Source organism: Gavialis gangeticus, unplaced genomic scaffold (genome assembly GCF_001723915.1).
Source record: "Gavialis gangeticus isolate Ggan-Ray unplaced genomic scaffold, GavGan_comp1, whole genome shotgun sequence".
In the NCBI taxonomy this organism is placed as follows: domain Eukaryota; kingdom Metazoa; phylum Chordata; order Crocodylia; family Gavialidae; genus Gavialis; species Gavialis gangeticus.
This window is the reverse complement of record NW_017729000.1, coordinates 34,820,128-34,847,800: the sequence shown is the minus strand read 5'-3', so window position 1 is coordinate 34,847,800 and position 27,673 is coordinate 34,820,128. Positions and strand designations below refer to the sequence as shown.

Sequence of the window (27,673 nt, the reverse complement as noted above, 5' to 3'; positions counted from 1 at the left end):
AAAAGAAGAGGTTGAATGCCAGGACTGGCAGGAGGAGACAAGATGCACCTTTAGCAGTAGCAAATTCTGAATGGCTTGTTGACATATCATGCATAACACCCAGAAGGTGTCCAAGGGAGATAAGCATGACAATGGGAGAGCAATGGAAAAAGTATTTTGGCAGGTCTGGGATCTCTGGAGTCAGAAAAATTTTGGGGCGAGCGAGAGAAGGGAGAATCTCTGTGGGTGCTCTTGGCTGTGCAGGTTGGACAGGGGATCCAAAGGGGTTAAGAGAACCTCTGGCTGGGCCGCCTTTGCCCCCATAAATGCCTTTATGGAAGAGACTCTCTGCTGTGCCGCTTGTAACTTTGGGTTGCACTTGGTCCCTACCCCAACAGAAGGTGAAGCCCCTCTCTCAGGGTGAAACTGGAAGCTAGCTCCTTGAGTCAGGGCCATGGAAAACTGGGGAAGGTGAGAGACTGAAAGGCAAGGGGTCTCAGAGTGGAAAGCTTTCAGAGACCAGACGAGGACTTGGTGGTCCCAAGCAAGTAAACCCTTGGAGGCCATGGAACAGTTTCACACAATAGATGCCCCACTTATAAATCAAACTACATCCATGAGGCACAGAACCCAGGAAACTTGTTTTAAAAATCAAAGTCACACTCACATCAATTACTTTCCATTAGATCAGTAATATATTTAGCTTTTGACTTTTAAGCCTGCTAAGTATATTCATGCAGTACCTGGGCATGTGATGGTGGAAGTCCTCTTCTTATATAAACACCAAAAAGAGCATCCTTCCCTAAGGAAATGTTGAACTTGAGGAACTGTGGCTGGCTGATGTGGATCTGAGACCTCCAAAATACACCTGGTGGTACTTCCTGGGTGACTCTGCGTCCAACCTCTGCCTCCCCACTGTCTATGCTGCTGTTTCTAGTAACCCAAGGTCCTAGAAGACAGAAATAAATATTAATTAGGTGATACTTTAATTGAAAGACAGACATTTTCAGGAATGAACACCATTTATGATGAACTGCTGAGGCAATATTACTTTTTAAAACAAATCTCTCTCTTTTTATAAGACTTCCCTTCATTTGCATGGATGCAATATCATTGCTTTCAACAGGCTTGTAAGAATTTGGCCCCAAGGTTTTAAAGCTATAAACTCATTCCCTAGGGTATCTGAAATCTTGTGTGCAGCTCTTCCGCTTTTTAATTCTATGATTGCTCTTTACTGATCAAATATAATAAGGGCAGAGTGCCAGTTAAGCACATACAAAGCTCCTTGTGCTCTTTTCAGCCATAACTTGAAGGTGACCAGGATATGAAAATGATTATGAAGACAAGTTAAAGGGGTAATTTCAGTCCAATATCACTGACTTTTATTAGTCATGTTTAATATCCTAACCCAGTCCAATAGTCCCTTTTCACAAACAAACAAAACATATAAAAATGTAAAGCCTGAATAAGGAGAGAGAACTGTTTGATAGCTCTAACTGTCTGCTCTAACTTCTTGAGAAAGAGAAATTGTTATAACTTAAGTATTAGCTTTTAAGCCCTGTTTAACTTAGGTTCTGGTTACCTGGGTTCTTTCCCTTATGTAACAATATATGATCAGGTAAAATACACTTGCTGATGGTCCCTAGACATGAATTACTGAAGCCAGGAGGTAGAACTTTTCTGGAAGCCTGTGTCTGGCTTTCTATGCCTGAAATCATTAGCCTGCAAGAACACAATGCAGCAACATTTCAGTTAGAAGGTGTGGGCACTTGGTTTACTTTTCCATCTACTTTGGACTTTTTTCATGGCCTTTTTTGGTCTTAATCATGGGGAGGGAAGGGAGAGACTGTTAGTAATGCAGTTCATCTCAGGCACAAACTGATATTTGATTTTGTGCATGATGAAGCTTGGTACACAGTGATGAATGTATTTCAAGTTTTTAAAATACATCAGATAAGATCAGAGAACTACAAAGAACATCCATTATGCTCACAAGCATCTAAGACCACCTCCTGATGTCACCATCGCTTCTAGCTAATGGGTATTTGAAACATAAAGTTTCCATATTTACTTGATTCCAAGATGAGTTGTGTTCCCCACCCCCAGCCACAATTCAACATGAGGAAGAAAAGCCCTTTGTCTTGGATATAAGTACAAGGCAGAGGGGGCAAGACGCTGCATCTCCAAATCCAGATCAGGGCCAGTGTCAGAGCTGCAGCAGCTGCTTGCACCCAACTCCATCTACCCCTCTCCCTGTTCCTTCTCTCAGTCACAGCTCCAGCTCCAGCTCCAGCTCCATGCCCTCCTGGGCACCAAGCACATGCAAGCCCTGGACCCTGCAGCTGTGGCAGCAGCAGCTCCAGATGCAGGACATCTGTGCTTGACCAGGCATGAGCCAGAGCTTGCATGTTTTCTGTGCCTGGGAAGGGAAGGAGTCAGCACCAGAGCCATTTTTGACAGGAAGCATCTGGGGGCAGAAGTTGCAGGAGAGCAAAGGATGCTGCAGGGTTGAGGAGAGCAGACAGAGGCTGCAGTGGGGGGCAGAGGCTGCAGGGAGGACAAGCGGTGGGGTCCCCCTGTGCTTCTGTGCTGCTTTCCCCACTTTCCACAGCCCCTGCTCCCTACAACCTCTGCCTCTCACTGCCTCTCTTCCCTGCCTGTCTTGTGGCTTTTCCCACTACTCTGGTGTGGGGAATGAATTTCAGATGACCTCTGAATAATTAGATTCTATACATGGAAAAGTATACAAATTTATACATTTTCCATATACAGAATCTAATTATTGGTGGTTCATCTTAAATTCAAAGTCATCTTGGATATGGCTAAATACAGTGATACTGTTCATATCCACTAGAAGCACAGCTATTTTCTGCCCCAGTGTAAACATTACTTTCAAAAGAATATATGTCTGGAAAGGATCCCTGTACAACAGTGAATGACTTTATGGACATAACAGGACATAACAGCATGGCATGTAACTGCACTCAATCGTGGCAGGTAAGTACCAAAGCGTCTACTCTGTTTTCATAACATGCATTACGTATGCATTACAGCATGATTTAAATTTTAAACTCCACATTACCTATACTTCTGGCACTAACATTTGCTGTTAAAGATATTACCTCTTAAAGATACTGCCATGTGTGCTCACATACAGATGCATGAAGGAATAAAACACTGAGACACCAGTGCCAGCTTCTTTCTCAGGCAGCAAGGAGAAGAGATGAAGTCCAGTGTTAACCCTTTCATAGACACTCTATTTGACAACAGTTTTTGACTGAGCAGGTGCCAGTTTGAGAGCAGGTGTGAAAAGGTTAACACTAGACATCACCTCTCCTGTTTGCTGTTCAAGAAAGAAGCTGATAGCCAGCTTGCAGCAATACCTCTCCCTGAAAAAGCCAGTTCCAGGCCATGCCTTGAAAAATCTTTTTTTCCCTGCACTTCACTTTCCAAAAACTAGGTGCCTCTCTTATTTGGGGGGGTGTGGTATGCAAGGAAATACAGTATATTTACACATTTTAAACTAACAAAGGAATGCTTTGACTAAGAGTTGCTAATCTTTAAGCAGGAGTTTAAATAAGTTGTGTCTGAATTGCTAGGTTAACAGGTCTTCAACAGTAAGTGAAAAAGGAAAGGGAAGTGCAAGAATGTACGGGCTACAAATGGAACACAAAGAATTAATATAATGTCCAACAAGGTACCCATGTAGTAGGCCTGTGTGAAGTGGCCAGTATTCACTTCGGATTTGGATTCAGCTGATTCGGAGGGACAGTGATTTGATTCCAAGATTTGAATCACTGTCCTCACTTGATTTGGCTGAATTGGATCCAAAGATTTGGCGCCACTTCGGAGTCATATACTAAACAGTCAGCAGTCCTCACCGCACTGGACACAGCTGCCTCCAGCTGGTAAGTCTGTTGTGGTGGGTGGAGGGGGGAGGAAAGGGGAATGGGGGAGGAAGGGATTGGGGATGGGGCTCGGACAAGTTGCCCAGCTGGGGCGGCACAGGACTCAGGGAGGGGAGCAGGGGGGGTGACGTGGGACACGGGCGTGGCAGTGCTGGAAGCGGGGGCTATGCCCTGTTGCTGCTTGCCCAGCTGGGGCAGGAGGGCATGGGATGAGGGCACTGCCACCTCTTCCCTAGCTGGGGTGGGGTGGGGCGCTGCTGCCACTTGCCCAGCCGGGGGAGCGCGGGGGGCGTGGGATGCAGGCATGGCAGCACTGGGAGTGGGGGCTATGCCCTGCTGCTGTTTGCCCCCTCTGCCCAGAGCAAACTGTGCTTATATCATGCCCCCCACCCCACCCCAGCTGGGCAAGCTACAGAAGGCATTGCCCCTGCTCCCAGCACTGCCGCACTCACGTGCTGCATACTCCCCCCCCTCTTCCTGGGCCCACACCCCGCCACCCCCTGGCTGGGCAGCTTGCCCTAGCCCCAGCCCCAATCCCTCCCTCCCCATGCCATTCCCTCCCACCTCTGCCCACCACAACAAACTTACCAGCTGGAGGCAGCTGTGTGCAGCGTGGTGAGGACTGCTGCCTGTTTAGTCTATGGCTGAATCTCTGAAGTGGCGCTGTATCTTTTCTGAACTGATTTGGAGGCTTCTGATTTGATTTGGACCTCTTAATTGGTCTCCTGATTCAATTTGGATTTGGAGATTCAGCCACCAAATTGAGCCAAATTTCCCCCGAATCAAATCAGTTACCAAAGCTTCACACAGCCCTACCATGTAGCCATCCCTGAATGACACATCACCGTAAGTATTCCTGATATATCAACAACAATTTTCACCTCCCTAGTCTTTCAGCAGAGAATCTTAAAGTGTACACATTAATGAATTAAGGTCTCACAGGACTGCAGTTCCATCAGCATCACTTTAATTATACATGTGAGAACACTAAATACAGAAATATTAAATAGTTTGTCCAATCTCACTCAAAATCAGTGGAAGAGACAGGAAGTGAACATAAAAGCTGAGGACTTCCAGTGATCAGCTTTCAAAACTAGCTTATACTTCTGTTTTAAGTTGCAGGGATAAAAGGTGAACTTCAAATTTCTGCAAATTGTATCTCCTGTAAATAGTCTATTGCAAACTGAATGCAGGTAGTTAAATGCTCTACTGAATCTGTTCCTCAAGTAGCCTCAAATTATTCAGTAACTTAACAGGCAGAAGCTTGTTTTTCACAAGCAGTGAAAATTAAAACTGAAAATAAAAATTTCCAAATGTCATTGCAAAAGCAGATGTGCTTAATAGGCAGTGCTTTAGTGCCCTTTCCAGGAAGAACTTTAGGGCTAAGTACAGACATTCAAAAAGCCTAAGCCTGAATTAATTCAGTCTTTGCAAGTCAGTCTAACCTGTGTAGCCTGAACTGATTTGCAAGTGAATAAACATTCACTTTTGATTCCAGAAATGCAGGCAAATGCCAGCAGTGACTCAGACCAGAAGCCAAGGAGCGCTAGAGCGAACCCTCCCTTCCTTTCCACAGTGGCCGGGTGCGGGGAAACTAAGCTTAGCGAGGGTGTGTGGCCAGGCCCCAGCAGACCTGAGGATGACTGGGGAGAGGTTTAAACCCCTATGCTGCCCTGGCCTACAGAGCTGCTGCAGCCTACACAGGGTGAGTGGCAGTGGTGGGGCTCAGAGGTGTGGCTATGGAGAATTTTGGGGTGGCCATAGCCTCCCAATCCTCCCCTAGCATGCAGGCTCCAGCAGCTCTGCCTGCCCTGCTCCCATTCACACCACAGCCCCCTCCCCCCACCCCAGGAAGAGGCTTGTGTTCTCCGGGACACCATGTCAGGGACTGTGGCCCCATCTGGGTGGCAGGTTTCGGGGCATAGCCAGATGCTAGCCAGCATGGTCCCCTGAGGTGAAGGGGCAGGGACAGGGTTTATTCCCCCCTCCCCTTGAGGAACCCCAGCTGGGGTCTGCGTGGCCAGGTTTGAGTGGCAGAGGCTGGGGCTGGCAGACCCCGACTGCAGTACCCCGGTGGGAGAGGGGATGGAGGGGGAAATAAACCCCCTCCCTGCCCCCTTCACCATGCAGGCCACAAGCTGGCCACACCCCTGCCCCTGCCACTGGAGCAGTGAGGGGGGGGGACCCTGACAGAGGCAGCTGCACCCCATACTGCAGCTGGGGCCATGCCAGTGGGATAGGGGAGGAACAGGGGGGATTAAACCCTCCTCCCTCCCCCCATTTGCTTTAGGCTGCCAATGCGGCTGGCCATGCCTCCCTGCTGCTTGAGCGGCAGGGGGAAAGCCTGATAGGGGCTGCTCCACCCCAGACAGGTAGACCCTCACTGGGATCCCAGGGACAGAGGGAAGGAGGTGGAAGCTACATATTTTTAATGTGACCAAAACATGAGGAATGAGGATAAAGAGTCACATGAGCAGGACTGCGCAGCTTCCAAGTATTCTGATTCATCAGGCAGTGTTAATTGCACAATTGTTTGCATTTTTTTTCAGTCTGGAACTTTCCCTCAAGATGCAAGTAATGATGCAAAAGCCACTGCAGCTGATGGAAGACTTAGAGTGATTTGAGCAGAGGTAAGGGTGTCATTTACATCTCACAGCTTATGTTTGAAAACTATACATTGTATTATGGATGCTGGGTCTGGAACCCAGACAGGTGTCAGATTATGAGAGAATCCCGTGTTTCTTCTTGTTACCCCCAGCACCCTTTTTCTTCTTGTTGCTCCCAGCAAGGGAACTATTACATGGCTGTCTGTTCTCCTAAGAAAACATTTAGGAAATGACAGTTTTGGGTGGTTCATTAAACACCCTGAAACTAGATCTCCAGCCTTTTCAAAAGGCAGTATTTTATTGATCAGGTTTTAAGTATGGTCAGATTACATACCTCTATGGAGGAGTGCCCATATAGAGTTGTTGCACATTTTGGTAGTAGATCTCTAATATTTCAAGCAATAAACAAGAAAGGTCACAGAAAATGACTCTAATCCTTATAGCCCATTACTTGCTAATCAGTTCTGAAAATGTTACTATGTTTCATCTAAACTCAAAAATGGAAAAGTATACCACAAAACAAGCTATAAAAGTGAAATCTTGTTAGACTATGTTTAAAATTTAACAGGAATGAAAATGATTTTCCACATACATCTGCTTAACAGATCATTCTGTATCACATATTTTTATCTACAGCAAATAAATTGAATTTTGAATATGACTTCAGCCATTACACCTAATTCCTATTTGCAACCAGAGTGGCTAGCTAGTTCAGTGCCCATTTGAACTACAAGACGACCACGATCTCTCCTGCAGGTTACTACTTCACTGTCTATTAACACAGCGCACAGACGCCACAATAAAAAATAGAAAACAATTATGGTTTTGAACCATCAATGACTTCTGCTAATTACATTTACTTACCAGTCTGCTAAGTCTATATGCCCTTAAGTTGTAACTTTGCAAATAAATTTAATTACTACTACTAATAAAGGATAAACCTCCCACTGAGGCTCCAGTTTTAACACTTTTCACTGAATTTAGTCTTAACCTTATTTTTATTTTTTTTTTCTTTGGGAAATTGTGCTTTGCATTTCCAAGTGAAAAGGGTTTATTTTCAACGTTTACTAGCACCAAAAACCTATCTGGTCAGCTGAAATGAGGTAAACTTGTTAGATATCAAGACAGAAAAGGGAATGCTTTGGCCTCAGTGCTCCAGTACTTCTCCCCTATTGGAAAATTATTTTATTACTGGTAAACATAAAAAACAAGTCTCTTTCATTCAAAATTTTATTAAGACAAAAGGCTCTTCATTTTGTTTGGTAGTAGAGTTTGGTAGTTGTTAGCTTAAATGTTAGTGCATGCTCCACTCATTAGGCAAAAAACCAATCTGCCCGTGGACTTGAGTGTGCTGAGTTCATGACAATTTCAACCCTCGTTATATCCGTACAATGAAGCTGCTCAGACAAGAGCAGCTTCTCTTGGAGAGTTGCAGGACGAAGGCCTTTTAGAATCACCACTTTTATTTGACCCTACCATGCAAAGTGACCCAGCTTCTTACTGCAGACTCACCTGCTGCACTGCCTCAGCATTAAGCAGTGGCCGGGAGGAAGGGAGCTGTGTCACTCCTAAGGTCTCTAGGCATTAGGAAGTTTTAAGAAGAGGTTAGACAAAGTCCTGAAGGGACTTTGTATACTTGACCCTCCCTTAGATCCAGGGGATGAGGTAGATGACCTCCTCGGTTCCTTCCACCCTACAGTTGCTCTCTGTTCCCAGCCCACAGGGAGTGAACGGCTTACATAGGTCCTGGTGCTCTGTGTCCCCAGACATGCCTAGTCCCATTTCTAGATGTAAAGATATAAGTCAATACTGCTACAGACAGCATGGTGTATTTTTAATGCTTTTAAATTGGTAATGCTGCAATAACTTTCATTTTAAAAATTGCTTTATTATAATAAGTTTTGTGTTTGCAAATTTAATGATCTTTCTCAGAAAGGTTTGAGTCCAGCAAGTACCCAAGGCTTTTAAATCCCCAGAGATCATATATTATTGAATCCTGTTCCCCAAAAATAACTGCAGCAGGTGCAAGTAAATGATTAATATTTGTGCCTACTGAGCTACGTAAATATGAGCTATTTGTAGGAAAGCAGTGCATTCTTCTCATTGCTACTGATGCAAATAGATGTTAATTTCATAAAGGTGAAGCTGCTGCAATATGGCCTTTTCCTTTTAGTGCTGAATAAATAAAACTTGTGGTCAGGGCACAAAACTGGGAGGGAAGAGCTCGGGGTTCTACCCCTGGCTTTGCTGAAAGAATTCCTGCATGATTTTTGTTCCCACCTATCTATCTGTGAAACAGAACATCTCTTAATGGTTAGTTTTGTTTTCCTCTGTTTTTTGAAATGTTCTCTTAAGATCCTCCAATCGGCTTATGCTGAGGTCCATTTACTTTGTAATGGACACTTCCAAATTGGGGAAGAAGGACACGGAAGGGGCAAATCATTTGAAATCCTGTTTTGCCTTCAAGTGTAATAGTACCAGTAATTCTAATATTACTGCTTTGGACTCTTCTGGTTCCTTCTCAAATGGTGATTGAAACAAGCAAAGCAGTAATATTAGAAATACCCAAGGGAAAAACAGGGTTCCCATGTCCTTTTTACCCCAACTCGGATCCATTAGAAAGTAAATCTAGCTCCTGCAAAATGTAACATGGAATACCGAGGGGGCAAAAGCAAGGTAGAGGTACATCTTATAGGTTAACTGAATCAGACGAATAAGTCCCACAAGCTGATCATCGCACAAGCCACTCTCAGTGATGGTTTTACCAGTGGTTAGAGATGCCAGGAACCAAGGAAGTAAGCCCCAGTGGAGGAAGGGGAAGGCAGGATGGGAGGGAGGGGTTGTTTGAGTGGGAGGGAACCAGGGAACTAAAAATAGCCCCTGATCCTGGGCCATGGGGAAGACAGCCAAACCCTCCCAGAACCCACCAACCACCCCAAGGATGCTGCTTGCCCCCCCAATCCCTTCACAGACGCTGCTGGCCTCCTGAATCCCCTGTGGACCCCACCTGCCCTCCACCCCCCGATCCTTCCAATGGATTCTACTCGCCCCTTTCTATCCTCCCCGCAGACCTCATCTGCCCTCTGATTCCCACATGGACCCCCCCAATCAATCCCCACCCTGGGAGTTTGCTTACCCTCTCTTAATCCCTCAATGCCACCCCACTAGTCCCCCCCCATCCCTACTTACCTTAAATCAGGTGGCCATTTTTAACTAGATCTAACCTTCCTGAATGTCTGTATCCAGCCTAAGAGGCAAAGGTGATTAGACTCCCGAACCTTTCAGTAACTGGATTACTAAGGATTAATCAGGTTTACTTTACTTTTAGGACTCAAGTACAATTGGGTGTCACCCAACCCCCAATTTTATATCCACTCTTTAAATCTTCAGTAGTTTATTTTGTACCAATGGCCCCACTTAGAAGCTGTGTCTCTTCTGCATGTTCTAGAGAATTTCTAAGTAAACTTTATAATTATAATTTTTTCATAATGTAACTTATTTGGACTTCAACCCTAATGCAGTAAAAGTGTGTTCCTCCTTGTGACTCACTCCTTTTCCTTCTTCTATTTTTAAATGACTTTCCATTTTGATGGACTGCTGCAGATCACAGTCAAAGACCATCAAGTGTATTTAAGTAAAGTTATAGACATGACAAAACTGAAAGAAACTTGGAAGAAACTGAGAAGTAAGGCTGGCCAAAGAACTCAGACCATTGTGGACAAGTAAGCCCTAATGGCATGAATTAATGATACTCCAGACTAATGGCTGTCTTGGAGCTTGTCTGTTTATCACAATCCCACAATTATTTCAACATTTTTAGTGTGATTTTCTCTTTTTATAAATCTTTATAAAGGGAGTTTTAAAAGCATATTTCTTCTTGCCCAGGGGAGCCATTCCAATCTCTCAGTCAAACATGTATTTAAGCACCTGTAAATATAAGCTTGTTATTGACTAAATAACACTTATCCATTTTTAAAGGTGTATTATTTACGCAGTTAAATTACTATTTTGCTATGTGCATTTTTAAAGTCTATTTTAATGCTCACTGAAAGTGCCAATTTGACAGTCCTGAAGGCTGCAATATGGCAGCAGCAGTGCAAGCTTCATGAATCATCCCATTGGTGTGCCTCAGCCTTGAACTGGGGATCAATGTTGGTTTGTCGTTTACCCAATTTTCCTCTTCACAAATTAGTATCTCTGCTAAGACTGAATCATTTACTTTGGTCATGTTTTAATCAAGATACACCATGTTTTGCCAAGAAGGTTAATCTTATTAAATAGCTACTGTAGAAATATATTGTATGAGTTGGTTAAAATGCAGACTAATATTGATTAAAAGTGAGCTATTAAGGTGGGGTTGGGTCTGATCTGAAAACACGTGTCATTTAGACTTTCCTATTCCACACAGTAGTTGAAAGGTCAGGATTGACCCACAGGCAACATCTGAGATTCTACAGCACTCTCTGCATGCTCGAATAGGAAATAATTGTGATGTGAGAGTAGCTGATTTTACATTGCACACCTCTGAAAATGTTTGCTTTGATGCTGCTACTGAAACATGGGTCATTTATCTGGTAGAACATGAATTCTAAAAAATCTGTAATTATTTACCATACAAATCTGGCTGATGTGGAGTTGCAGTAATTCCAGGCAATAAATATCACTGCGGATGGTGAAAGGATCTTCTCCTTTGTTGATCCTGCAGTTTGGAACACTTTTTTGGGGGTTTCTCCATCTCTCCAAGTCTCAGCTCCACCTTCCCTCCCTGTTCTTATGATTTACCTTCCTTTTTCTGTTGCTACTTGTTTGTGTTTAAATGGTCAAGATTAGTTATTTGGTATTGGGTAGAGTTTGCGAGAAGGCCACTACCCAATATACAGGTGCACTGAACTGAGATTTATGCCACAAGGACTGAATGTAAAAATTAATATGATTTTGAATACTAGCTTTGCATTGTCCTAAGATGTAGCTGACTCCTAATTTGGCCAGCCTTTGTCTCTTCTGAAAGGGGCAGAGTCCATTTTTAATTTGATTCAGAAATCTTTTTTTCCCCTCACAAGTCTTTCAGCATATGTACATTAGTACAATGCAAGTTTACATTCATATGAATTGTACCTCCAAGTGGACCTGGACGTTAAATAAAACAGAGTGTGTCTACATGAGGTGCTTTATTGAGCAGAAGACTAACTTACTGTGCGGTAGTATCACCATCTACATGTGCAGACACTTAAAGAAACTGCACAGTAAATTAGTCTACTTCACAGTTAATTTGCTACCTGCCTTAGTTACTGCACAAATTTACTCCCAGTTAGTGCCACCACCGGGGGGAAGCCTCAGGCTAGCCCCAGGGCCATGGGGCTCAGAGCTTCTCCAGACCCAGGGCTGGGCTGGCTCTTTGCCTGCCCCAGTCTGGCGTATAAAACTCTGTGGTGACTCTGGGTCCTGTGCCACCTGCTGCCAGCCTCTGGCCACTGGGTCCTGCAGCCTTGTTCCAGCCACAGCAGCCAGCACAGACGCTTGGTGCTGTCCTCCAGGCTAGCCCCACCATGTGCCTGCCTGCCTTGTGTGGTGCTCCTGTGCTGCAGGCACCTGCCCAAGTCTGGCAGCACCCAGCAACCCCTGAGGGCCGTCGAGGGAGTCACGCTGGCAACTTCCCTGATGCCACATGCTGCATCCTGGGGGGCCTAACTGGTCCCAGGATAAAACCACAGACCTCATGGCACTGTGGGATGACACTGAGGTCCAGAGCCAGTTTGCCCAGGGTGTGTGCTCCAACGCCCACATCTATGACACTCTGGTGGGCCACATGCAGGAGTGCAGGTGCGACCAGACAGTGTACCAGTAACACATAACCCAGTAGGCCAACAAGGGATGGCACCATCCACCCTGATGAACTCCAGCTCCTCCCCAGAGTGAGCTCCTGCATGGCCAGCCAGGGGCGACATATCGCCCTCTTCAAGAGGATGCTGGAGGCTCAGGAGCAGTAGACTGCCATGGTGGCCAGGAGAGTGGAGGCCATGGAGGAGGACCTCTGGGTGGCAGTCTTCTTCATCCTGTCCTAGCCCTGTCTACTACCTGACAACTGCCTGCTGCTAAGCCACAGGCCCCCAGTGGGCTTGGGCTGAGGTGCAGCAGTCGCCAGTAGCCAGTGCCTTCTGCCTGTGTTTCCTGCCAGCCAGCCCTCCAGGCTGGGCCCCCCTTCCTGCTCACCCAGGTTCTATGCAGCCCCTACCCAGAAGCTGTCTGCAGTGGGGCCAGCATCATGCACTGGCCCTGTTGGCCCTGGCCCCAGGCTGCATGAGGAGAAACCAGCTGTGCTGGCAGAGCAGCAGCTGCCCTCACCCTGGCTAAGCCCCCCTGACCACCTGCCTCACCACGGTGTGTGCACCCATGGTGGTGCAGCCAGAGGCCGTGGTGGTGAGCATGTGTCCCCAGGCTCCACCCTGTAGGGTGGTGCCTGATCCTCTATGCCCTGCTGCTGCTGATTGCCAAGGTGCCCCAGGTACACCCAAGAACATGGCACGGGGACACTGAGCTTCAGTGGAGTGGTGGGCAAGTCTGTGCTTCCCCCTGCATTTTCTGCCACCTGGAGGGGTATCCATGCCTACGCAATGCATTCCTACTCCCAACAGCTGAAGACAACATGTCAACCACCACTACAAGTCAACCTCCACTCCACTGTCCCCCGCCCCAGGATGGCACACAGAGCAGAATGTACATAGTCTACAGAGGGAAGGGGGTGTTTTATTGGTGATGGGGGTCTGTGGTTTGGGAAGGGAAAGATGGGTTTGGGAGGGAGTGGGGACAGGGTCTGTGTTTGGGGAAGGAAATAAAGACTTTTGCTGAAAACTGTATGCTGTGAGCATGGTGCTGGGGTGCACAATGGAGGTGGGATCCATGGCCAGTTGTCCATGTGGCCTACAGCAGGGGGTTCAGGAGCAGGTTATCCACCAGCACCCAATGCCCTGGCCCCCACTGCCAGGTGTGCAGCTCTCCCAGGGCCTCTGTGGGAGGAGGCCTTGTTGGTATTGCTGCCACCACAGCTGGTACTCCTTCTGCCAGGTATCATTTGCCTACTAGGCCTCCTCCACCCAAGCCTCGTGGAAGAGCTGCCCCCTAGGCCTTGCAGATTTTACACAGCCTATGACGATGACATGGGGTATGTTGGCCTCGATGACCTCGAGGCAAGCAGTTAAGGTGCACCAGTGTCCCTTCTGGTAGTTGAAGGTGCACTCTATCAGCACATGGGTCCAGCCCAGGCAGTGTTGAAATGTGCCTGGTGGGCAGTCCAGCTGCCCAGTGTAGGGCTATATGAGCCAGGGAAGAAGTGGGTAGGTGGGGTCCCCAATGAGGGACCATCATCTCACACCAGGTGGAGGTCTGGCATGAGCGACCACTTTCCACCAGGGCTAGCAGGGTGCAGTTCTAGAAGATGCAGGCATTGTGGGTGCTGCCAGCCCAGCCAGCACTGATGCTGGTGAAGGCACCCTGGTGGTGCACCACAACTGGCAGCTCCACTGAGTGGAAGCCTTGCCAGGTGTAGTACAGGTGGTCATCATGGGGCAGGCATGTGATGGGGATGTGAGTCTCGTCCAAGGCCCTGATGTACTGGGGGAAGCCCAGGGTTTGAAACCCCACCAGGGGGTTGTGGATCCAGAGCACTGTGTGCCTCAGCACATCCTGGACAAACCTCCGAGATGCCCTTCACAGAAGTCTACTTGCCCACGCTGAAGACATAGCCAACATAGCACAGGTTGGAGGGCATGCCCAACTTGAGCACAGCAATGGCCAGCTGGGTCTCTACAGGGAAGGGCAGCCACATGGTGGTGACCTGCTGCTCCAGGTGTAGATGGAGCAGGTTGAGGAGCTCCTGAGACTTGGCCTGGGTCACCCAGAATGAATCCAGGCACTGCTTGTCATCCCAGGTATGCTGGATGATGTGCAGCCACCAGTCCTGACTGGCCAGGTGGGTCGACAGGCAGCAGCGTGGGAGCCCCAGGAGCTTGTGGATGGAAATAATGGCAGCATCCACATAGGTCTTATTGGCATTCCTGTGGGGGTCTGGGTGATGAGCCAGGGGCTGGTTGTTGTCAGCACAGGGGCCAGGGTTGGACTTGGCTGCAGCAGTGAGCTTGGCAACACAGCCGCATGGCATGAGGGGATAGACAGGACCAAGATTGCCTGGGACCAGGTGGTGGTCACCATGGTGGTGAAGTGCACTGAGCAGGGTGGCAAGCAAAAGCCTAAGGTGTCGGTCATCACTCCTGGGGCCTAGACCTGCAGCAGCCATCACACGGTGGGCACAGGCTCTGGTGACAGAGTTGTAAAAGTCTGTGCTAGAATGCTGCAGACTACTCCAAACCAGAAATGCAGGTGGCCAAGGAGCACCACACAGGGCTGCCCTTTAAAGTGCCCTGGCCCCCAGACAGCTGTGGCTGGAACATCCAGCTCCCCCTGTCTGCTGCAGGGAGGCAGAGCAGGGCTGAATGAGGACTGAAGTAAGCTATTGCCATGAGGAGCAAATCTGCTTTCAATGGCTGCATGTGTAGATGGCTGCCCAGGGCTGGTTTACTTCGCAGTAAATTACTTCACAGTAAATCCATATAACATTAATTGAATGTGTAGGTGTGTCCATAGCGTCCCAAAATCCATCTAGAAAATCTGTATTTTTCCAATTGTGTACAAGAAATTTGCTCCAGATGTAACATGAATTTTCACGGCTGTTTCACAGTAAAAGCTCAGAAAACAAATGTTTAACTTAGAGATGCTGAAATGACACAACCTGAACTCCTGTGACAGAAAGGATACTGCTATACCAGTGAGTTTTGTTTTGTCAAGCCACGCTTCCAGGGTCATGATTAGCTGCATTTACACAAGTTTTAGGGAGCTCTATTACAAAAGAAGCAGGATCATATCTCCTGCAGCTACATATGGAGGTAACCCTTGTGTGTACATGTGTCTGTGCAAAGAACAAAAGAGTGATTCAATCACCTCTGCAGAATCCAGTTTAACTCCCTGTACCTCCATGCTCCTGAGTTAAATACGGGATAGGGTAAGGCTTGTTCAGTGTCAAGGAATGTGCATTATTCCACCCATCACTAAGTCTATGGGTAATCTGCCAAAGAATGAACATAAATCTCTGGTCTGTTTAAAGGGAATAGCAAGGGAGCCTGAAGTCCTGATCTAAAGAAGCTAGTCAGGAACATGGACCTATGAAATTTTTTAACCACCTTCCTGTACATGGGAAGGAAGAAATCCTGCAAAGCAAACCTCTGCTTAGGGCCACCTCCCAAGGCTTTGGCTGTAGCAAATCATGGCTGGACGCTAACAGTTTAGAGTCTACTAATCCCCTACTATATTTAAAAATCATCTCCAAGCTCTGGCAGATACTGTACGCTGAGGCACAATCTTTTCAGAAGATTTCAGAAGTAAATCATTTCATTGCAGATGTAATTAAGATTTATTAGGTCCTCATGTTTAACCAAAGAAGAGATATGCTCTATGTCATAAGTAATTTCTGCAGTACCTCCAGCTCAATCTTCTCTTCTGTTAAAGCATGGATAACCAAATTGCACTAAATAAACTAACTAATGACACAAATACACCCCAAAACCCTATCCTTTCTACTGCATTAGTCAAATGTTTTCTTTTCACTACAATCATCTAATCATACAATTTACAGTGCCTAACAAATATACATCCAAATCTGGAACATGGAATATGAACTTTTCTGAAGACATTACAGAATTTTGCTTGTTTGCATTTTAAACAGCTCCCACAATATAGCTCCACAGTAGCTACTTAATAAGATTAACCTACTTGGTAAAACATGATGTATCTTGATTAAAACATGACCAAAGTAAATGATTAAGTATAGCAAAGCATGAGAAGGATGGAGGTGGCTTTTAATAAACTTCTTAGGATTATCATTTAAGGAATCAATAGAAATTAATTGGCACACATTTTAATTTATTTTTCTCCCTCTAAAATTTTTTTGACTATGTAAATCTTCTGAACGATGGTGTTCTGTATTTCTTACACAACAGAATGAGTAGAATTGGAGAAAAAGGGCTAGGCCTCAGAGGATACCTAAAAGGGGGTGCATCTACATGAGATGCTGACTGTGCACATCACAGTATGGACAGTGCTAATCCGCTATTGTGCAGTATTATTAGGCTACTGCACAGTAGCGTCACCTATAAGATGTCGCTGGCACAGTATAAGATGTTGCTGCACAGTAACTCCAGTTACTAGGGCTGTGAGAAGCTTCAGGTGGTGATTCAATTTGGAGAGGATTTGACCCGATTCGGTGGCCAAATCTCCAAATCTGAATCGAATCAGGGGACCAGTTAAATGGTCCAAATTGATTCAAAGCTCTCCGAACCTTCACAAAAGATTCGGAGAGCTTTGATGATTTGGGCAGTCCCTGGTGGCTGCAACAGGGAGCTGCAGCCTACTCCAAGCTGGTAAGTAGGGGACAGGGGAAAGGGGGAAGGGACCATGGGGGGGGACCCCTGCCAGCACTCCTGCTCCCCCAGCCCCACCCCTGCCCCAGCTCGGTACTTTAAAGAAAAGCCCTGGTGTTCACCAGGTGCTGCTGGGGGGGTGATCCCTGTTGCCCCCCACTGCCCCACACTGCATGGAGGACTCATCCACAAGCCCCCCAACACCCCCTGCTCCCTTGGCCCCCTCCCCCGGGGGCCCCACCCGGGCCAGCTCTGGTCCTTTAAGAGAAAAAAAGCCGAGGAAAGCCCCAGGACTCACTGCTTCTCCAGCATCTTCAGGGCTTTGGGGGCTCATGCAGAGCCCCCCATGTGGCGTGGGGCAATGGGAGGCAGTGGGGATCGCCCCCTGCCGGCAGGAGCAGTGAATCTGGGGGTTTATTTGGGGAGTTTTTCCCTTAAAGGGCCAGAGCTGGCTTGGGCGGGGCACCCATGGGGGGGCTGGGACAGTGCAGGGGGAGCTCAGGGAGCTCGTGCAGAGCCCCCTACACAGTATGGGGCAGTGGGGATCGCCCCCCCCCCTGCCTAGCAGCACCTGCTGAGTCGAGGCTTTTTTTTTAACAAGTGCTGGGAGCTGGGGCGGGAGGGGCAGCCATTGTTGGGCTGGGAGAGCAGGCGGGGGATGGGCCTGGCCTGGCCGATCCAGAGATTTGGCAGCAGCTGAATCTGTGAATCAGATTCGGCCAAATTGAATAGGAACAGTGATTCAAATCACTGACTTGAATCATTGTCCCCCAAATCAGCTGAATCCATATCCAAAGAGAATACTAGCTGCTTTGCACAGGCCTACCACTTACTGCGCATTTGTTTAGTATTTGCTAATATAAGTATTAAATAAACGTGCAGCAATCATTGCGCAGTAGCGTCTTATATAGAAACACCCAGGATGTGGCACCAGGGTCTCAGGCAATACAGTCAGGTCCTAGTCTACTTGGATATAGCACAGTAGTGGTTTCATAGATTTTATAGACTTTAGGGCTGGAAGGGACCTCCGAAGATCATCGAGTCCAGCCCCCCGCCCAAAGGGCAGGAAGTCATAGGGGTCATAGGATCCCAGCAAGATAAGCATCCAATTTGCTCTTGAAGGTGTTCAATGTAGGTGCTTGAACCACCTCCGATGGCAGGCTAGTCCAGACCTGGGGGGCTCAGACAGTAAAGAAATTCTTCCTTATGTCCAGCCTGAAACAGTCTTGTAGTAGTTTATGACTGTTTGACCTCATCATCCCTTGGGGCGCTCTGGTGAACAAACATTTCCCCAGATACTGGTGGTCATCCCTGATAAACTTATAGGTGGCCATCAGATCACCCCTGAGCCTGCGCTTTTCCAGGCTAAAGAGCCCCATGGCTCTCAGCCTGTCATTGTAAGGTCTGCTTTCCTGACCTCTGATCATGTGCGTGGCTCTTCTCTGGACATTCTGGGTGGGTAATTATTTTGCGTGGAAGGCTGCTTACTGAGTTTTGGCAAGATGTCGAGGACCACAAGCATACCCCCACCCCTTGGCAGGTACCCTGCCCCCTGGTTATCATCTTGGGACTGGAAGCCCTGCTCTCTTACCCCTGACCTTTGCCACCAGAAGTCCCTCCCTTGCCTCCTGAAAGCACTCCTTTCAGCAAGGGGGTTTGCCATCTTGGAACCAGAAAAATACTAAATTATATTCTAAAAATCAAATATCTATTACAACATTCATTAACTGAATTAAAAAATATATATTTTTCCTGATTTACATGTGTTTGTGTAGTGTACATAGAGTGATTGTAAAATAGCTTAAAATGAAGTCTTATTTTTGTATATTGTAGGGGGCTGTGGGGGTATAGGTTTTTGGGGGCTGTTGGTGTGTGTGTATGTGGTGTTAAGGAGGGTGTGGGTGTGTGCATGCCATTTATGGGTGCATGGATAGGCATGTGGGTGTGGGGTGTTTGTATGTGGGGTGGGGGAGCATGTGTGTGTGTGTATGGATGGATATGTAGAGTGTGGGTGCGTATGGGGTTTGTGGGGGGCTGTGTGTGGAGGGAGGGTGGCTGCGGAGTGTTGTGGCTTGAGTGGCATGTGTGGAGGAGGAGGGTTTGCCCATAGCCCCTCGTGGCAGGCAGAGTCCCTGCCAGCACTCGTCCTAGCCCAGGCACTGCACTCCTGCCACTCCTGGCTCTGGGGCACCAGTACAGACCCTGTGCTCCTGGTCACTGTCACTTTCCCCCCACCCCATCTGCTATTGCTGCCCTTCTCCTGCCAGTTCCTCATCCTCCCCTGCTCACCGCTCCAGCACCATATGCCAGCTGCACGGCAAAGACCACAGGATGCAGCAGGAGCCAGCCCAGGCCAGCTGGCACTGCACAAAGCTAGCTGAGAATCATGGGGGCCAGGGCAGCTTCTGCTGCATTTTACAGTCCCAGTGCTGCAGCTGGGAACCATGTGGTGCTGGAGCAGCAGGTGGGGGGGGGTGGAGAGGAGTGGTGGTGGCGGGCAGGAAAGCAGGGAAATGGTGGCAGCAGGTGGGGGAGGGATGAGAGTCAGTTGGCATGCAGGAGCGCAGCAACAGCTGGGTGGGAACATGGGGCCCATGCTGGTCCCCCGGGGCCACCACTAGTGGGGGTCCAGAGCAGGGTGGCAGGAGCACAGGGCCCAGGCCAGCAGGGGTTCTGGAGCCAGGCCGGGCTGCACCAGCAGGAAGAGTAGGGAGCTGGCCCCTGCCAGCCTGGTTCTGTGCTCCTGCCACCCTGCTCTGGGCCCCTGTCTGAGCAGATGCATTGCTGGCCCTAGCGCACCACCCCTATGCCAACTCGCTCCCACTTCCCCACCACCTGCCGGTGCCATTCCCCGCTTTCCTGCCCATCACCATCGCCATTCTGGCTGCAGTGCCGGGACTGCAGAAGCCAGCCTGGCATGGCTCTGAGGACTGGGGTGATCACCTGCAATCCTCCTTAATTTCCCCTCCAGTGGAGGGAGGCAGGAACAGCCTCAGGATCCCAGGCCAGAAGGCAGAGGCTTCCAGGTGGAAGGTGGGGGAGGCTGGAGTGGAGCCAAGATAAGTAGATCCAGGAAAGCAGTTTCCTTGGTTTCAATACATGTACATTTCCATCCCTCTGCTGTTTCGTTTTTTTAGTTTCCATTTTCAATCAACACAAAACTGTCCTGGAGCAGCAATTTTACCTTTTGTGTTGAACCATTACATTTGCCATGTTTTTGGGGAGTGGGGAAAAACTGGGTCTGGCTCCTTAAAGCCAGGTTCCATTCTTAGCATATAGCTTTGGGATTGTCAGGCTAAGATTCAACATTTTGCTGAGTTTCATGTGCAGCTCTGATTTTGAACTTTGCATGTAATATTTGTGTCTGTTCATAATACTTTATAATTTAGTCATGAACAACTCAATCTTATTTATCTATTTATAATTCAAATACTGTGATTCATTTATGCTGAAATCTCATGTACTTTTTTGCAAAGTTGAGCCTAGATCCAGTCACTTCATCCAAACACTGGCCCTTTTCAGTGTCAGGACCCAGTTTCCAATTAACAAATTATCATTATTCTTATAATGGGCCACGCTGATCTCTTGGGCCTCAATTCACTCCCAACTTTTGTCATCTGTCTCTAAAAACACTGAGAACCGCTGGTTTTGATACTAGACTCAAGGCACCTCTCAGACTCAACCCACCCCTCAGAAAATGCCAGCTCTTAGCTTTCACTCATTTGTTCGCCTCAGAAAAATAATTCTGAGCAATTATTCTGTTGCAAAGAACTCAGAAGCACCATGACAGATCACAATGTTTTTGCCACTCTGGATTCCTATTTGAATCTCTGGGTTTATCTTGTGAATCATCTGTAGGTGTTTGCACATCTAACAGTGATAATATTGTTCAGCAACCTTAAAAGGATCTTACTGTACCCCATGGTGCTGTGGCATCTTGGTTGAGAAGCACTGCTGTAAGCTCCCTGAGGCAGAGACTGTCTCTTGTGTGTTTGTACAGTACCATTATAAAGTAATACAACTTATAACCGTTATTTTTAAAATTATAATCCAGTGCACTATGCCATTCATCAGTACCTTTGAGTAATACAAAACAGGAAAATCATAAGGTCACCAGGGAACCACAGGAGACATGTTGCAAGAAGGCAAAAGAATGAGAGATTTCTTCAAAGGTATGTCTACACTGAAGTACTTACTCAGCTTCTCAGTAGGATTTTGCAATGCATGCTGAGTTCCATGCTACCACTGTTATGCTGCTACAAGTACTCAAGCTGGTTAATATAAAGCTAGTTTGGGTATGTATAAACAATATGTATAGACATATCCTAAAATATACAAGTGTGTTTATCTAAAACCTCTCCTGCTTAGAGAGGAATGATTAAAGTTGATTTTTACAGTATATTCTGACAGTTATGAAGGAAATGGCACATGGCAGGTCACCCATTTTAGGGAGTTGTGTGTCTGGCATCTAAAGAATTTTTAAAATTTCAGACACATTCTTGGCATAGTTTTAGAGAATACAGCAATGAAAAAGATCTGTTAAGTCATCTAGTCTGTCTCCCTGCCAACACAGGACTATTCCCTAATGTATACTTAATTAGTTTTTTGCTGGGTCTAGTTTTAATTGCCCCAAGCTCCCACCAATTCCCTTAGGGGACTGCATTACTGGTTAAGAGAACTCAGTATCAAGAAGCTATTTCTGATATTTTATCAATATTTTCTCTTTTTTAATTTCATCCCATTATTTCAATTATGTCTTACCGTACACTCACTTACTAACAATACCTCTTCACCAGTGGCACTAATTGCCTTAAAAGATTTGTAGATTGGTTTTGAATGTCCCCTCCCTTAGTCATTGCTTCATCAAAACTTTCCAGGGCAGACTCCTAGCTTCTGCAAGTTGATGCTTGAGCAAGCTTCCTCATACTAAACCAGGTGCACTTTGCTGAGTCTCTCAAAGGCAGCGGTGCTCTCGAGTGTTATGGAGAGGCCCTGCCTTGCTACTTGCATGCAGAAATGAAGCGTCTCTCTACCTCTCCCCCAAATCCCCTAGTTTATTATTAGCTCCGTGACCCCAGTGCCAGAGTGGGTGTTTCCTGCCCTGTTTTCAATCCGGTACATATACTTGCAGCTGTAAATCAGCTTGTCTGATCAGCTCCTTGTCTGTTCTTTTTACCCAGGCACTTTCAGACTTCACTAAGCTCCACTGAGTGACAGTGTACAAACAAGAGAAATCATGACTTTGTTATCATAAGGCTGGATTTTGTTTTCAGTCATATCATGATGCAATTACGTTATTTTGTATTTACACTGCTGTTATTCAGAGGAGAGTTTAGCCCACAGGCAAAAATATAGGCAGACCACTTTGAAATATCATCTGTTTTCTTCCCCGAAGTGGCACTGTCTTTAAATGGCCTGCTTGCCGAGATGGCACAGCTTGTGCTTAAGTGGCCATTTTTATTCTAAGGGTTAAAGGTTTCTTTAGAAGACCAGTGTTTTGAAAAGAATGGCTTCATCCTGAGTCGTGTCAATTATGAAAGGTCACTCTGCACAGCCAGATAAGCTAGACCTGAAATGGCTGTTGTGTTAAAAGCTGCCAGAGGCCTTCTTAAAAACTGCTGGCACAGCAATATTAACTTTAAATTGAATAAATGTGTGTGTGTGGAGGGGGGGGGATGGAAAACTTTTCACACCCTTGTTGCTATCAAGGTCTGTCTTTCTGACATTGATTTTACTCATACAACCTGTCATTCACTGGATTTCATGCTGGAAGGCTATTTATCTAAGTGAGATATTTTTCAAAGGTTTTATTAATGTTCTGTAAAATGTCTATACAATGTTTAGAATGAACAAAGACATTCGGGTTCCTTTTGAACAATATACTCTTGCATATGCACATACTGGAAAAAAAATCAGAGATACGATATAGTAGTAATTCTCCTTTTACTTAGAGCCTGATTCCCAGAAGTGCATGAATTCAGAAGTAGTTGAAGGTGTTCAGTTCCTTTTAATACAGAAAGAAACTGAGGCACAAAGAGGTTCAGTCTGAAAATTACCACAAAACTGTGATGGAGGAGATAACTGAACTCAGAGATCTCTTGCCTTCCTACTGTCATACAAAGTTCAAGATCCATCTATTCCTTGTGTTCAGGTGCTCTATTTCAGCACTAGGAGCTATCATATAAAATATCATGGGAGCCAAGCAGCCCCAGTGCATAACCAACACGCTTCACTGTCTAACACTGGCTTTACACAAGCCACTTTGCCTCTTTGTATCTCAGTTTTTCTGCCCAGCTTTGAACTCATAGGACATTCTCCTGCTAATTGCTTTCATTATTCAAAGTGCACTACACAGCAAGTGCGACCTGTTATTATGACGCCATAATTCTAATCATCACTCAAAAAAGTCTTAAGCAATGAAGCAATGGAAGAGATGTGAGTTTGATTCTGAATTTAAAATGTTAAAAGCTAGCACACAGTTCAGTTGTCTTGATTTTTGTTTTACTTAATTAACAAATACACTATTACTATTCTGTACTTTGTCTTGTTCTGGCTATTGCTACACTCCCACCCACTCCTCAATCAGCACCTGTTTTCTCTCCTGAAAAATATGGGCCAAGACGGCTCCAACAAGATCCTTTCCTGCACTTGAGTAAAGGAAAGGATATTCAATAGGAGTTAAATTCTGCTGTCCTCAGGGAGCATTCCCAGTAACTTCAAAGTGAGTTCTGTCTAAGGGTGAGATTGGGACTTAGGTGGGAGCCAGAGGGATCCTGTACGAGCTGGAAGGCTGCTCCGACACGCTGTAATTACAATCGAGTCTGCTGGAGCGTGGTAATTGCCACACTTCAGCCAGACTCTGCATCTCGTATAACAGCATCCCCATGCTTCAAAATGGCAGCAAGGGCACTTTAACTAAAGCTCATTTGATGAGCTTTAGATATAGTGCTCCCACAGCCATTTTCAAGTGACGGGATGCTGATACACAAAACACTCTAGGAGCTTTAATTAGAGTGGCTCTCAGAGACACTTCAATTAAAGCAACACCCCCCCCACCCCCAGCTTTCCCAGAGCTTGTGTAAAAACATCCAAAGTTCTCTTGATTTCCTTTTCCGACTGACGAGTGTATTTCTCTCCATGATGCTATGTTGTGTCCAGCTTCTGATTTTCTTTGGGAGATCCAGACTCTACCACAAAATAGGGGTCATTGAAAAATCAGCACATATTTATGATGCTTTCTACTTCTGATAGTGCAGTCTTTATTTAATAGCACAGATTCCAGAAGCTAAATGTTCTTATAAATGAATGCAGGTAGGGAAGGTATTGGGATGTTTATATGCAGGCAAAGAAACAACACAGAATTATTGCAGAATCTAGCAAGCAACAGAAATGCTGAGAAGAGGCCCTGAATAAATGTTTTTGCACACACCCCAGTGAAGTACATATATCAAGAGCTGAACTGAGAGATAAGCTTGGCTTGAATTGCCAAGACCTGAGCGTGCAAAAGATTTAGCTGTAACCTCACCTCTGCCTCCAGATGGCATTGTTGCCACATCATCAGTTCCTGGCAATCCAGTCCTTATCCCATTGTTAAAGGTGTGTCCATCTGCTGGCTGTAGCTGCCAGTTTAGTCCGAGCAGATGCATTGCTGCAAGAGACACAAAGTAATGAAAAATAAATATATAAAACACAGATTAAAATGTCAAAGGGAGGGGCAGCAGCCATTTTCAATTGAACCTCTTCAGGAAAACACTGTAAAAACTGCTTGTCCAGTGGCCAAAGTAATGTGCTAAAAAGGAGGCTGGCTTACTTTGACATGGGTATATGTTTTCAATTACCATCAACTGTAAATAACAAAAAAGTGGTAGGACAAAATGTATTCCTCCTCTGAACTAAAAAAAATGGAGACAAACATTTTTACAGACATTGGCCTAATGTATTAAACAGGAGAAAATATTCCGCCAAATGAGATGTATTTCTGAATACAGTAGCTCAAAAAGAGATGGCATGTTTTCAAACTAAATACTAAGGTATGAAAATTATATTTTATTTAACATACACTGCTGCAGATTAGTTTTCAAACAGGGTTTTCTTCACTGGATGATTTAGTGCTTATTTTCATAGATTTAGATGAATATTATCAACAAACAGCTTTCATCTTAATATTGTTCTTGATTGTATGGTGCCAAACAGCTAACTTGAAAGTCTTTTTTTATTCCTTGTGTTAAATGTTGGTCTTATCTGATTGGCAAGGACTTGGGGTCTATCCTTCTGCTGCAGCAATAGAGATTTATACATGTCTTCACCTTGCATTAACTGAAGCTACCTGCATAAATCTCCATACATCCATCATATAATAACCCTGAGGTTCACTCTTTTTTCCTACTGTTCTTCAGCAGCCAACAAGGCTGCTTTTATTTAGTTGTCTGTCAGTCCACCAACATCACCAATGTCATTCACAAGAATGCACACACACAATCATGCAAAGCACTTTCAGTTAGCTACTGCTATAGAGCAGGAGAGGTTTACGTTTGTTTGAGGGGAGAATATGCCAATACTGTAGTTATGCTGTCTTTTGAAGTGCCCAATTCTGCAGTGTCACATCTGAATGAGTACAAAGGATATTTCGTACCAAATTACAAGCATCTGGAACAGGATTAAAATGCTCATAAACAGGTTGACAGTGTGCACCAAGCAAAGTGCTCAAAGATTTAAAATAGGGGTGGAAAGACAGAAATTTATCACAGGAATTGTAATTAGCAATGCTTAGGAAACTGCTCATAGTGCTATTATCTCTGAATGCATAGAATCCATTTAGGTGTGACTGACTGCTGAAAGTGCAGATTAAGAAGAAATCTTTGAACCATACAGGACTTCATACAGAAGAAGAGATGAATCCAGTGGTTTATACAACAGGACTTGGACAGGGAGAGGCACTTGCACAAATATGCCAAAATGTTAAAATAAATTAAAGTCAAGCCCAAACCATTTTTTTCAGCATTTCAGTTAAGCAAATGAACTGAAACATTATTTGTACAGTTCAAATAACGTTCAGGTGTTCCCTGACTTATATGTAGGTAACCCCTTGGAGCTGTGAGCTATCACTGCTTTGCTGCACATGGCAAAGGGCCAGGAGGATCCCTGGCAGTCAAGAGGAAGGAGAGCACCTTTTGTGTAGATGGCCCTTGCTTCCAATGTTTTCATTCAAAATTACATCTAATTTTCTATTACAATTGTTACTTTAAATGTAGGTCACTAACTTGAAGAGATGAAAATCTATTGCTTCAAGTAAGAACCTTTTTTATGACAGAAAATCCAAAAATCATAAAGAACAGCTGGTCTTTTCAGGAGAATTAGAGTTGTTAATTTATAATCATCAGGTAAATTCAAATAAGGAATTAAAAAAAAGATCTTCTTAATGTGACATTAAAACAAATCCTGATCCATCTGCTTCCAAGTGCACCAAAATTTTATTAATACATTCTACTGCTCTGTATTTTAATCATACATTCATTATTTGGTTTGAATGATTAGAGTTCAGTCCTAAGAGGGGTGGGATTTGCATGTCTACCAGAGGTAGGATGCCCATATGTCCTGGTTTGGCCAGGACAGTCCTGGATTCCATAGGCTGGTCCTGACCGATTGATCAAAAGTCCTGGGCTGGAATCCAGTGGGGAGGCAAAGCAGCATGGAGACCAGGCAGGTAGCTGGGCAGGCATTCCTACCACTGTGCAGGACCAAGGAATATAGGGACCTCAGATATGGCATCTAGATAGGGTAACCATATGTCCATGTGTCTTGCTCCTGCACAGTGGTAGTGATGCCTGCCTGCCTGCCCGCCTGCCCGACACACCATGCTGTTTCGCCTTCTCACCAGACTCCAGCCCAGGACTTTTGACCAACCAGCTGGGACTGGCCTAAGGAATCAGAGACTGTACCAGCCAAACTGGGACATATGGTCACCCTAAACATAGGTCTCTAGAGACACTAAGATGACAGTTACCTTCGTGTCCCATCTTTCCATCATTCAAATTTACAATGAACTTCCAATAAGGAAAGTCAGATGGTGTGAAATCTGGGGGTATGTTCATCTTTTACTAGCAATACAGTAAAGGAAATCATATGTAATATGAACCTGTAGGAAAGCTCCAGGTTTGTATTGCATGTTGCTGCATTTGAAAGGCAGTTGAGTTGTGAAAGCAAGGAGTGGTCTATTCTCCCCTGCTTCAGAAAGCACTGATGGTAAATTTATATGATTAACCTTTTGTACCATTAATCAAACAAGAATGCCTGCAGCAAAGGAATAAGCATAAACCCATTTCTAATTAGAAACAATAGGATACATTCAGGAGTTGTGTGCACATGCATCACAGTAAAATTTGGCTGAGGGTATGTCCTTAGCCCAGTCAGCCTCAGCTCAGTCCCACAGTCTATTTTGGTTCTTTTAACACTAAAGCAAAGAGAACATTAACACTGTGACTTAGTTATCTTTGTCACCCACATGTTTTACTGTTTGTTAGGGTCCAGCATGGCTCCTCCTTATGAATCCCCATCAGGCATCTCTGTTTGGATCCATGTATTGGATCCGTGTTTTCTAAACTTTCCTGGGTCTAAGCAAGCAGTAGCCACAATTTTTGGTTCTGGCACCTTGGGCACATATTCCCTGTTTTTCACTATTTCTAGCAAATGGAGCTGCTTTTGACTACCCAAGCCA

The 27,673-nt window shown here is 45.6% G+C and overlaps 1 protein-coding gene across 7 annotated transcripts in view; it reads right to left on the bottom strand.

Annotated features, from left to right (window-relative positions):
- Positions 1-27,673, bottom strand: part of TENM2 (teneurin transmembrane protein 2) — a 1,374,704-nt gene that overhangs the window by 201,236 nt on the left and 1,145,795 nt on the right. For all 7 annotated transcript variants that reach the window (XM_019506504.1, XM_019506506.1, XM_019506505.1 and 4 more), the window contains 2 exons: positions 24,485-24,607; positions 723-928 (listed from right to left, as the gene is read on the bottom strand). In XM_019506504.1, the coding sequence (XP_019362049.1) occupies positions 723-928; positions 24,485-24,607 (329 nt within the window). The remainder of the gene's footprint in view (positions 1-722; positions 929-24,484; positions 24,608-27,673) is intronic.